The 13,513-nt window shown below is 49.0% G+C and overlaps 1 protein-coding gene across 1 annotated transcript in view; it reads right to left on the bottom strand.

Annotated features, from left to right (window-relative positions):
* Nucleotides 1–13,513, bottom strand: part of RYR2 (ryanodine receptor 2) — a gene marked incomplete at its 5' end in the record, with an annotated part of 385,437 nt that overhangs the window by 264,974 nt on the left and 106,950 nt on the right. The window contains one exon of the mRNA XM_083858180.1: nt 92–196. Within this exon, the coding sequence (XP_083714306.1) occupies nt 92–196 (105 nt within the window). The remainder of the gene's footprint in view (nt 1–91; nt 197–13,513) is intronic.

Below are 13,513 nucleotides of genomic sequence, written 5' to 3'. Positions count from 1 at the left end.
TATAAGCATGTAACAATCATGAAACCTGAGATACCATAGGAAAAAAGTACTAATTTTCCAGAGGAATAAAGGTGAATATTTAATAACTTACCCCTTCTGCCTTTTCTTCTGTGTTAGCCAGCATTTCCTGGAGGGCCCGTACTGACAGAGACTGCTCCAGCACAAAGGTGCAGATGGACAAATCAGGAGGAACATTCTAGGTAAAAACAGAACCATGAGATCACATTAGTAACACATTTGCAGAGTAGCACTTTCCAGAGGCTCTCTTTTGCCTCACCATCCATGGATCTGAAAGGCCTCATACATCTCTGAGGCTATGAAATCCAGCCACACACTGGGCTGGAACAGTTAAGTTTTAGCCAGTAAAGGGAAGTAATATTCCGCTCAGCATGCGCAAGCTGATACCTGGGATATCAGGTTCCCTCTAAAAAAGAAAGAAATTCTCAATAAAAGAAGAAACCAACAAATTTCATCAAGTTCAGCAGGGGATCACCATAAATGTCAGAGTTAGTGCAATCCCCCTGTGTATAAGCAGAGAGGAGAAGAGGGATCTTGCGATTCTTTTCAAAAATCTAATGGTCATTACAGGGGAATGGAGGCAGACTCTTCTTGGATGTGCCCTTGAAAGGAATATGAGCAGAAGACAAGTTGTACAAAGAAAATTAGAGAATAAAATTGGGAGTAGAAAGGCTGCTAAGCAAAGCAATGATAGGTCTGCTTGGAGATTAGCACATGGAACATGTGTCCCAGACATTATGCTCAGACTGTGAGGAAAACCAAATTCAGTCTTTAGGCTACTGGTAATTAGCCAGATCTCATCCTTATCATGAAGGTCAAAGATGAATTTTCATAGCAAAAATACTGGACACCAAGTATCAAGCCAGAAGTTTCAAAGCCTTGCAGGGCATTGTACCTCACCACAGACTGCTCTAACTGGGATAAAACGAGAGTCATACAAAAATTATTATTTAACCTGTCATGCTTAAAAAAAAGTCCTTGAACTATTGAAAAGTTAATTTTCCAGACTATCATAAAAAATCATATAAAGTTGAAAGAGGTTTGTAATAGCAATGTCTAATTACAAAGTAGCAAAGTAAAATTAGATTTTATGTGGGGATCTTTTCTTCTGTTAATAGAATATGCAACTCCTACACATCTTTTCTTGCCTCCAGAGATTCTTTCACATTCCTTGTCTATTTTCATGTTAGTTGCATATTTTAGCTTAGGAATACTTTTATTGACTGTTGGAATTCAGTTTTTTACACCATAAATGCTTTTGCTGCTAAAGCTGTAAAACTGCACACTTACTCAAGCTGTGTACAAAGTGAAGAGGTGACTTCCAAGGCCAAATTATAAAAGGTAGTTGCAGAATCTTTTTTCCCCAAAAAAGTTAGTTTACTCAGAATACCTCACACTCTTACTAGCTAATTATATTGCTGTTCACCTGCTAAATCCAGGTCTATTTAATACATAATAGATCTTTCATTTTTTTCCAGTACTTATATTTTAACAAAATTAATGTAGTTGAAATTTAAGTTTTAGATGAAAAATGTTTTAATAGCATCTTCTTTTGCATGGCGTTTGACTGACGTATGCAAGGATACTTAGGCATGGAATATTTTTCAGACAACCTCAGCATAAGGTTTCTCTATTTCTCAGTGATCTTGTTACCATTTTGCTTTTGTAGTAAGACACTACAACTGTCCTTTTCATGCTAAGACTAGGCCAACAACCAACCAATTATACTGTCTTTAAAACATCCTTGTAATGTGAGTACTATTACAAGTCCTTATGCTACAAAGCAGGAAAGAGCTCTCAATGAACTCAGGCTGCATGGTGTTGCTTCTACTCAGTCAGGAGCAAAAACATTTTTCCAGTCTAGAAAGCCTCACAGCCCAACAGTGCAGCTCACCCTCCATTCTGCTCAGTGAAGACTGACAAGTCAGTATGTGTTGGGGTTTGTCATTGTTTTGTACCTGTTTTATGTATACTTATGCATGTTTTAGGTACATTTCAGTTTAATGTACCCCAGTTTATGTTCCCCAAAATGGCTTCCCTGGGCCCTGTCCCTCAGACTCCATCTTGTTGTTTACACTTTATGTTATATAACCCTCTGCCTACCCTCCCCAGAGACAGTCCCTGATTGGCCCGTCCTTCCCGCCACAGGCCCTGTCCATCACCCTCACCCCCCCATGCCAATCTCCCTGAGGCCTGAGCCTAGGGATTGGCTGGGTCCCTTCCCGCCTTTTCCCTGGTCTCTCCTGAATGGTTCACCCCTCAGCCTTGCCACTCCCTGGTTCCCCCTCATTGGATGTTGACGCTTTCCCCACACCCACTTTATGTACTATATAAGCCGGTGCACTGAGTCGCTCGGGGCTCTCGTTGGAGTGCCCGGGCGAGAATAAACTTCTCCGTTCCCAACCTCCCCGAGAGTCCCTCTCTTTCTTCGACACCGGCTTCGTGGCTGCGGATCAGGTGCTGGCCTAGGTGGAGGACCCCAAGCATTTGGTGTACTGCCACGTTGCGCACAGGGCTAGCCTAGCGGGCAAGCGCACGGCGGCAGGGGTGGCGCCCAACGTGGGGCCCCTCAGCGTCAACGCCTGAACTCCTGCAGCGGCGCAGGACGCGACAAGTGAGCCACCCGGCTCATTTTGGATTACAGTTGGTAGACTGTTCGCAGTCTGCGCGCCCTCTGTAGAGCAGCAGCTCCGGCTGAGCGCTCCAGAGGGGTGGAGAAGGCAGCTCCCAGCACCAGGGAGTCTTCTCCGAAGCCGGTCCGCCTTCAAGCCATTCTTCGAGGAACCTTGGACGGGTAAGTATCCCCGAAAGCCCTTCGCTCCCAGGGGGGAGGAGGTTTCGGGAGGGAGCTTGCCCGAGGGAGGAAAAGGGATACTGCTGCCCAGGGGGGTGGTGGTCCTTTTTTCGAAAAGAGGGGAGGGAATCTCGGGGTGAAACCCGAGGTTCCTAGGCTGCGCAGCCCCCGGGAGGGTGGACCGGGAGCCCGCTTGGTTTGGGTTTCTGTCTTTGCCGTCTCCGGGTTTGGTTTTCCAAGGATTTCTCGTGTTTCGGTTTGGATTTTGTGATTTTCGTTGTTTTGCGTTGTGCCTCGGTGGCTTTTGTCTTTTGTTAGTCCCGCCCTGGTTCAGAGGTTCGTGGCCTTGCCAGTTTTTGTGCGGTGGAATTTGGTCTTGTGTTGCTTTTGTTTAAGGCTTGTTGGTGTGTTTGTGGGCGCATTTAACATCTAAGAGCCATGGGTGCAAGGCTCAGCGCGCCACAAAGAGAGGTCCGTTCAAAAGTTAAGAGTTTGCTCGTTGTTATGAACTTTAGATTTTCGAAGGGAGATTTAAATAAGTTTGTGCGGTTTCTCTTTTTGCACTTCCCAAAGACAGTTGCCCGGTCTGTCGACACCGCGGTTTTTTGGGCTGTGGTTTATATTAAATTCGCTAATTTGGCTAAAACGGGCGATAAAGATGCTTTGAAATTTTTGTATTGGGTTCGGCAGCTAAGGGCTGCAAGCATAAGTTTAGAAGGAGTGCAAAAAGGGAGTTCACGCGGCTCCCTTTCGAGTTTGTGTTCCCCCCGTCCTAACCCTCCTTCCCGTCCCCCTTCTCCCCGACCAGGGATCCTCAAGGGGTCTTCTAGCCCCGGCCCCTTGAGGGACGGCAAATCCCCCCGCCCGAGCTGTCCCGGCCAGACGGCTCGGGATTCTCTGACCAGGTGTACCCCGCCTGCGAGGAGATCTTCCCTTTCCCAAATGTCCCCAGGTTTAAAGCCCCGTGTTCGTTTTTCGTTCGCTGAACCAGATTCCCCCGGCACTCAAGATGGCGCCCAAAACCCCTTTCCACAAGATGGCGGGCGTCTCGCTCGCTCCTCCTCCCTCTCCTCCTTTTTCCCCTCCCATTCCCGTTCCCCCGCCCTTCGGACGTCATCTCGAAGTACCAACCCCTTCCTTGACACTCCTCCCCTTTCCCACGCGGAGTTTCCACCCCTTTCTCCTCCCACCTTTCCCCCCGCCTACTCTGCCTCAGCCCAGCCCACAGGAAACACGCCCCTTCCCTCAGCACCGCCCACCGCTTGGTCCCGCCCCTCTTCCGGTTCCCACGCCTACCCTTCCGGTTCCCACGATTGGAGTCCGGAAGGGGAGGGCCTGGAAACCGGAAGCCCCGACCCAAGTAGCGTTCCCGCGGTCACCCCTGTAACCTACCGCGGCCGTGGGGGGGCAGCTACTTGGAGACCGTTCCCTCAGGCAGCCATTAAGGATCTGATGAAAACCTTGAAGGAGTACGGACGAGAGAGTCCGTACTTCCAAGGCATGTTGGAATCCACTCTTGCGGGGCATGTGGTCGTCCCATGGGACCTGAAGCAGCTCTTCCGGTGCCTGAACAATAAAACGGAGTACAAACTCTGGCAGGGCACCTGGAAAGACCTGCTCGGACGAGCACTCCCCAGCCTGTTGAGAGATCCTGTGACTGCCACAGATAACGGTGGGGACCCCATCACCCTTGAACATCTGATGGGGGAGGGAGATTGGAAAGGTGCGTCGGACCAAGCGGAAAACATTCCTGAGGGGGTGCTAACGGTTATCCGCGACAAAGCAATCCAGGCGTTCTGCGAGATGCGGCCCGCGGGACCTTTAACCAGTTACAGTGAGATTTTGCAGGGTCCAACGGAACCATTCGTGGCCTTCGTTGAGCGGCTCACTGCGGCCATTGAGCAACAGGTGAACAGGGTGGGCGCACGGGATGACATCCTTGAGGAGATGGCCTTCAAGAATGCGAATGAAGAATGCAGAGAGGCCATCATGAGAATCCCGAAGGCGCCAGGAGAGCAGCCCACCCTCGACGAGATGCTCAAGGCCGTCAGTGCCCGAGTCGCCGCCGGAAAGCCACGGACCCTGCAAAGGAGGTCAACTGGTCCCCGGGTCGCTGCAATCTCACAGAGTGATCCACCGAAGACGCCGCGAACGCCAAAAACGCAAAGGAAGCCTCCGGATAACCGTCCGTGTTTCTTATGTGGACAGAAGGGCCACTGGTCCAGCCAGTGCCCTAAGAGGGCGGAATTTCAATCATTTTTGGGCAAAGGGGGAGGTGGGAAGGGGAAACATCCCTCCTCACAAAAAAACTAAGTGAGGAGCGCAGCGCCCCCCGGCGTGACGAAACAAATAGGGAGGGCTGCACTGCCGGGGTGAATAACCATTCTTTTGCTCTTGCCCTCAACAGGACGATGGTTACACCAAGTGTGACCGAAATATTCGAAGTAACTAACTTACCAGACGAGACCAATTTACCGGACATGACCACCCAACCAGATGTGACTGAGGCACCACCTCCTTCCCAGGACGCCAAGCCGGAGGACGAGAAGATCTTCGTCCGGGAACCTGAAGGATCCCTGACGACCGACTCCAGGTATGAGCCCTTTAGGCTCAAATTGGCCGAGCCTCTTCACTTGCGGGATCGCGATTGGCACACAGTCGTGGTCTCGAAGGACAGGGGCACATGGGACGAGATTGGGTGCAAATATGTCGTCGTGGGAGACTGTAAATACACTCCACTTGACATACACATAGCCCCTGGGGTCATCACCACCGACCCCAGGAGGTTTGAACTATGGCTGCGCACAGACCACCCACCCACATTCTTACCGACGGGGCAGATAGTAGCGCAGCTCATCCCAGAACCCCTCCTTGCCGCCTGCACAGAGGAAGAAGGGGACGAAGCAGAGACCACGGGGATGAGCTGCTGCGAAGAGGAACCACCGAGCGTCCTGTCGGTGAGAAAGATCACAAGGTCCAAACCAACGGACACATGCAGGATCAGTGTGGGTGGGGACTCACGTAACATCAAAGGAGTCTGGGACACAGGGGCGGATGTGACGGTCATACCGGAGAGTATGTGGCCGTCACATTGGGCTCTGCAAAGCGTGGGGAAGCACGTCTCAGGTGTAGGCGGGCTTCAATTGGCTAAGCAGTCGAAGGACATGGTCCAAATTGAGGGGCCAAACGGACAATTGGCTTCATTACGTCCGTTTGTTTTGAACTATGAGACACCCCTGTGGGGGAGAGACCTCATGCATCAGTGGGGGGTCACAATTGGCTTTCCTGACCCCCCCAAGGTTAATACAGTGGCCATCAACGAGCGCCCTACCTTGAAACTGAATTGGCTGTCTGATGAACCAGTCTGGGTAGAGCAATGGCCACTGTCTCATCAAAAATTAAAGGCGCTCAACGAGCTCGTGGCGGAGCAGCTGGCCAAAGGCCACATAGTGGAGTCCACGTCACCATGGAACTCCCCGGTCTTTGTCATCATGAAATCAGACAAGACCAGATGGCGGCTCCTCCACGACCTCAGAAAAATTAATGAAGTAATTGAAGACATGGGGTCGCTCCAACCAGGGATGCCTTCCCCGACCATGCTCCCCCAAAATTGGCGATTGGCTGTAATAGATATAAAAGATTGTTTTTTCCAAATTCCGCTACATCCGGATGATGCACCACGCTTCGCCTTCTCGGTTCCTACCATCAACCGGGAAGCCCCAAGGAAGAGGTATCACTGGCGGGTTTTACCCCAAGGTATGAAGAACTCTCCGACTATTTGCCAGTGGTACGTCTCTTCCTTGCTCGCTCCTGTGCGCGCAGCCGCGCACCAAGCCGTCATTCATCACTACATGGATGACGTCTTGGTGTGCGCTCCCACCGACGACCTGCTGGCCCACGCGCTTGACCTTACAGTGGCTTCACTGGCTGCTGCAGGGTTCGAGTTGCAAGAGAATAAAATTCAAAAGATGCCACCCTGGAGGTACCTGGGCTTAGTTATCAGTCAGCGGACCATTGTTCCGCAACAATTGGAAATTAAGACCAAAATTGAGACATTGGCGGACGTCCAACAACTGTGTGGGACGTTAAATTGGGTGAGGCCTTGGCTAGGTCTCTCTACCGAGGACCTGGCCCCCCTTTTCAGTTTACTGAAAGGGGGAGAAGAGGGGCTCAGTTCCCCTAGGTCTCTCACCCCAGAGGCAAAACAGGCCCTGGAAAAGGTTCAGGAGGTTATGTCCACCAGGCAGGCCCACAGGTGCAGACCTGACCTGCCCTTCCGATTTGTCATCTTCGGAAGGCTGCCTCACCTCCAGGGACTGATATTCCAGTGGGACAACGTCATCCAGCAGCTCCCTAAGAGGGACCGTGATGGCAGTGACCCGCTCCTCGTCATCGAGTGGGTCTTCCTGAGCCATCACAGGTCCAAGCGGATGACAAGGCCACAGGAATTGATGGCTGACCTGATCCGGAAGGCTAGGCTCCGAATTCGGGACCTAGCCGGCTGTGACTTCGAGTGTATTCACATGCCAATTAGGCTTTCTTCGGGCCAAATTACCAAGGCAATGCTTGAACACCTCCTTATGGAGAATGAGTCACTTCAGTTCGCATTGGACAGCTACTCTGGGCAAATTTCGATAACTCGGCCTGCCCACAAAATTTTCAATTCGGACTCCACATTCCAATTGGAGTTGAAAACGATTCAGAGCAAAAAGCCCCTCGATGCCTTGACCATTTTCACAGACGCGTCCGGGAGGACTCACAAGTCAGTCATGACTTGGAGGAATCCGGAAACTCAGCAGTGGGAGTCAGATGTTGCTGAGGTGAAGGGATCACCTCAAGTTGCTGAGTTGGCCGCAGTCGTCAGGGCGTTCGAGAGGTTCTCTGAACCGATCAATATTGTAACAGATTCGGCTTATGTAGCTGGAGTAGTGTCCAGAGCGGAAAACTCCATACTTCAGGAGGTGGACAATCTTGCCTTGTTCGAGCTGCTTTCGAAGCTTGTTAGACTGATCTCCCACCGGAAGCAGCCGTTCTATGTGATGCACATCAGGTCACACACGGACCTGCCAGGGGTCATCGCCGAAGGGAACAGGAGGGCCGACGCCCTTGCTGCCCCGGTGGAGGTGATCCCTTTGCCTAACACCTTCGAGCAGGCCAAGCTCAGCCATCAACTCCACCACCAGAACGCGCCAGGTCTGGTCCGGGAGTTCCGCCTTTCCCGCGATCAGGCCAAAGCGATTGTGGCCTCATGCCCCACTTGTCACCGGAATTCGGTCCCCTCGATGGCCACGGGGGTTAACCCTCGGGGGCTGTCGAGTTGTGAGGTGTGGCAGACGGACGTCACACACTTCGCCCCCTTCGGGAGGCAGAAGTTTGTGCACGTCACGGTGGACACCTTCTCCGGAGCAGTGTACGCCTCTGCCCACACAGGGGAGAAATCGGCGGATGCCATTCGGCATCTGATCCACGCTTTCTCCTTTATGGGCATTCCCAAGTCTCTCAAGACGGATAACGGCCCTGCGTACGTATCCAGGGAGTTTAGCAACTTCCTGCAGCAGTGGGGAATAAGTCACAAGACTGGCATCCCTTATTCCCCAACGGGCCAAGCGATCGTGGAGAGGACCCATCAGAACATCAAGCGGGTCCTCAGCCAGCAGAGCACCATCTTGAGAAATGAGCCCCCATCCATCAGGTTGTCCCGTGCCCTTTTTACAATCAACTTTTTGAACTGCTCCTTCGAGGCCATGAACCCGCCAGTGACGAGGCACTTTCGTGGGAGTGCACAGTTAGCGCCCCACGAAAGGCCAAAGGTCCTCGTCAGGGACCCAGAAACCTTGAGGACATCGGGACCTCACAATTTAATCACCTGGGGACGCGGGTACGCCTGCGTCTCCACTGACACCGGTCTTCGGTGGGTCCCTTCCCGAAGTGTGAGACCTTATGTCCCCAAGGTTTCAAAAGAGGGTTCTAGGCCGGCACAAGTCACCGTAGCCTCCTGGAGAAGGAGAAAGAAGTCCGGTAGGAAGGGCAAAGAGCAAGAGGGCGATCCGGCAGAAGGGGAGATAGCCACAGCAGCAGTTACGCTACCCCCCTGGATGTTTCCCCCGGAGGAGGAGGAGGAGGAAGACTCCTTTCCCTTTTCCATTCCCACTGATGACTGGGAACCAGAAAATTTGGAGTGGCTTTTCAGTTAATTTAGAATGTATGTTTTAAGTTCTCCCCCCAGGGAAGTCGCGGACCAGACCCCTCGATCCATCACCAGAGGATGGCCCCCCAGCATCATCACCGCTATCCGGATGGTGCTCCTAGCCAGCCTCGTGGGACCAGCGGTCACCTGGATGGTCCCACAGCCTAAAGCGAATGTGTGGCGGACCCTCGCCAAGTCCCTGAAACAGGATCATATATGTCTGTCCTCCGCCTCAGCAGGAGATCCCCTGTCATCATGCCTCGTGGGGATCCCGTCCACGGAGAGTGAGTTTCCCCCTCAGCTCGTGGAGTTCAGAGCTAGATACAATCGTAAGCCCGTCCCAATGAATCATTGGAAGGAAATAAATCACAATTCCCACCTGATTAAGAACCCCCTGGCGCTCTGGAAGGAGTGGACATCCCACCTTCCTGTCGTAACCCAAGAGCCCCAGGAGCTGGATCTCCTGGGGTCTTCCCCCGCAACCTTCTGTATTCACCTCTCCTTCCAGCCAGCGGCCAACATCCGCAAACACTACAGAGAAATCAAGCAAGTATCCGATAATTATTGGGCTAGCAAATGGTGTTCTTCCCTTGTCCATGTGTCCGCCATTTCTAGCACCCAACCCCTTGCTCTTCCCCCCAAGATCTTTCTGATCTGTGGAGACAGGGCTTACAGCGGCATCCCCTCTCTTGTGTACGGAGGCCCATGTACACTTGGGCGGTTAGGGCTGTTCACACCCAACAAAACCCAAATTATTCATTGGATAAAGAAAAATTCTTCCTCGCACGCACCAATCCAAAAGAGAGGCTTGGCAAACCTCCACCCCGATTGTGAATCCGAAATCCTGCATTGGTCCAGGGCAAAGGCTACGGCCGTGACAATTTTCCTGCCCTGGGTATCAATTGCCAAAAATATGGGAGAATTGGCCGAATTGGAATGCTGGGTGGCGAAACAAGCGAATTTAACATCTAACGCGCTTTCGGACCTCCTTGCAGAGGAGAAAATAACGAGGCAGGCCACCCTACAAAATAGGGCGGCCATCGATTATCTCCTGCTGCTTCACCAGCACACCTGTGAAGAGTTCGAGGGGTTGTGCTGTTTTAACCTCTCGAACAAGGCGGAGGACATTCATAAGACCATAGTGAAAATAAGAGATATGGTCGGGGACATAAAGAGGGAAACTGGAGGCTGGCTGGGCAATCTGCTGGACAAATGGGGGGTTCCCTCATCCTCGTGGTCTGGGTCCGTGGTCCAAACCTGTTTAACTATTGTGTTTGTTTTAGTTATAGTCTCTATAGCATTCGCGGTTATAAAGCGGATGTTATTGAGACTTGTTTCAGATAGCACCTCCCCCGCGATAAATCATCTCGAAGAAGGCCCGCCTGTTGAAATCGAGATGCAGGAACTGGAAGAGGCCCTTCGACAGTTAGATGAATTCAGGTCCATGCCACTCGACGATGAGACCGTCGTTTGAGAGACTGTTGTTTGAGAGACTGTTAGGAGCTCTTGCTCCATCATTTAATTAAAAGAAAAGGGGGAGATGTTGGGGTTTGTCATTGTTTTGTACCTGTTTTATGTATACTTATGCATGTTTTAGGTACATTTCAGTTTAATGTACCCCAGTTTATGTTCCCCAAAATGGCTTCCCTGGGCCCTGTCCCTCAGACTCCATCTTGTTGTTTACACTTTATGTTATATAACCCTCTGCCTACCCTCCCCAGAGACAGTCCCTGATTGGCCCGTCCTTCCCGCCACAGGCCCTGTCCATCACCCTCACCCCCCCATGCCAATCTCCCTGAGGCCTGAGCCTAGGGATTGGCTGGGTCCCTTCCCGCCTTTTCCCTGGTCTCTCCTGAATGGTTCACCCCTCAGCCTTGCCACTCCCTGGTTCCCCCTCATTGGATGTTGACGCTTTCCCCACACCCACTTTATGTACTATATAAGCCGGTGCACTGAGTCGCTCGGGGCTCTCGTTGGAGTGCCCGGGCGAGAATAAACTTCTCCGTTCCCAACCTCCCCGAGAGTCCCTCTCTTTCTTCGACACCGGCTTCGTGGCTGCGGATCAGGTGCTGGCCTAGGTGGAGGACCCCAAGCATTTGGTGTACTGCCACGTTGCGCACAGGGCTAGCCTAACGGGCAAGCGCACGGCGGCAAGTATGAACAAAAGATAAAAAAATGCTCCATGCACTGTGCTCAGAAATGGGCCAAGGCTACCTTTTCTGCATCTATAAGCAAAGCCTCCTTAACAATATTCCCCCTGTTATTGTTATTTAAAGTAGTATTTTTGCTGGCAGAGCATGTTTCACATATACTATTTTGAACATATAATTTTTTTTACTATTGAACCTGCCCCACAGGTTATACACTGTCCAACATCAAAAATTGTGCATGATTTCAAACACCAATCAAACCAATGTAACCAGGACATTTTGCCTTCATTCATTTCATTCTCCTTTATGTTCAAGACAGCCATGAGCACTTCCTTTCCTGCCCATTGAAACTGAGGTATGAAGTCCCAAATGAATATTTTTCAGCTGTTCTCATTGCAGGTGAGTAAGGCACACTTTTTGCTGCTAGGGAGTAAAAAAGGAGAACTGTATAAGATAATTTTGTTTTAATTAAGTGAAAATCGTATTGTGTTCTTAGAGTCTAGCAAAATGTTACAGCCAGGTTTTTTTTCATGAGGCAAAAGGGAGAGGACATCATCCCACCTCATCTTTGTTGCATGAATGCTTGTGTACTTGATGGCCCTCAGGGAGAAATGTTTTTTGCCTTAAGAGCTGAGGAAAGATGCACCTACTAATGCTTGCAGTGATCATGTGAAGTAGACCTTCCTCTCTGGCAGTTCCTCACCCAGCTCTGCTCTACTGAAGATCCAACAGCCATGACTGCATCAATCCCAGCACGTACAACAACCAAAGCATGGAAAAACATGGGAGAGACACAGACCTGCCAATGTATTCAGCTCAGTTACAGCTCTGCTCATCCCTGTATACTTTATTTCGGTGCTGATGCTATTAACGCTACAGATTTAAAGGAAGAGGCTTTGGCCTCATCATGATCAGTGGAAAATTCTGATAAGCAATGGCAGTATTCAATACAATTTATTTTCAGCTCATTTCTGACATATTCCCAAAATCAATTGTATTTTAATAGGTTTGAATATAAAATATACTCACTGACTTAGAAGGTAAATAGTAGTAAAACCAGTTTATCTGAGTATTAATTAAAGCAGTACTGATTTGGCTGCCAGTTCATGTATTGATTTGCCCTCTTGTCAATTTTTCTTTCTAGAAAATCTGCTCAGCCATAATTAGAGCCTAATATGCAAGTAGTTTGACTTTTAAAATGTTACTACACAAATAAATACAAATTGTATATTGCATTTCAAAAGGAGATTCAGTATCTCTAGAAGAAAAGCAATAAATTATTACTACCTTTTTATATTGTCTCTTCATCATGGCTTGCAATAGCCCAATCAGCAAATTAGACAAGTTAAAACAAATGTAATGGTCATCTGGAATTTTTAAGGCATATTCATTACTGAAGTAATTACTGGATTATTTAGAAAATTGACAAACTCCTTGTTTTTCCTGTAATTTTAAACTACATTTATTGTGTACACTAGTTTTCTGTAGTAATATTTGCATATTAAACTACACTTTACTCTGTGGGAGGCAAATTTGCAAATGAGATAATCATACCCTTTATTAAAAAGGTGTTTTAAGTAAAGCTTTTGAAATATATTTAAAAATAACCCTAACTGTATTCCAACCCACAGGTGAATCATGGGTACTGGATGTATTCATTATGCTCAATATCATTTTTTAGAGAATTTCTATTTACACACTCCAATGAAAGCAAGAGGCTGAGATGCAAAACAGTGCTGTTGTCACTACTCTGACAATCACACAGTGCTAACAAGCCACTGTAATGTACAACCTGCTCATATAACATGTTGCATATAATCTTGTGAATGTAAACTGAACTTCTGCCTCTCAAATATTAGTACAAGACTGAAGGATAATAAATTGCATCAGCAAATAGACTTCTGTTTCCAAGAATAAGCAGCTTCACCTCAGCTTTACTTTTCTTCCTAGATATTTGCATGCTTCTTAGTTATTTTCCTAAACTCACAGTTATTTTTGTTATTCTTCTAACCAAATTCCCAATTAATGGACTTGTAGGTATTTAGTTTTTAACCGTATGTGGAGCATTCACATACGGTTCACAGTGCCTGAACAATCACCTAATTGAGCAGCCTGATGTCAAAAAATGAGATGTGGGTGTTCATAACTTTTTTTAATGCTAGCACATTTACTAGATGCCTAACTTTGAGAATCCAAGTAGGAGGACTCAGAAAATTCATTTCAGTTCAGAATTTAAGCAAAACATCTGTAGTCCTATTTGTGGAAGTAGACTGAAAGAAACTGAACCCATCAGCTATTTTTTCAAGTTACATTTAAATTTATACATCTCTATCTTTCTGGCGGCCCTTTCTATTTAAATGAGAT

This window comes from Zosterops lateralis (genome assembly GCF_965231275.1).
Source record: "Zosterops lateralis genome assembly, chromosome: 3".
Taxonomy (NCBI): domain Eukaryota; kingdom Metazoa; phylum Chordata; class Aves; order Passeriformes; family Zosteropidae; genus Zosterops; species Zosterops lateralis.
This window is presented reverse-complemented; position numbering and strand designations above follow the sequence as displayed.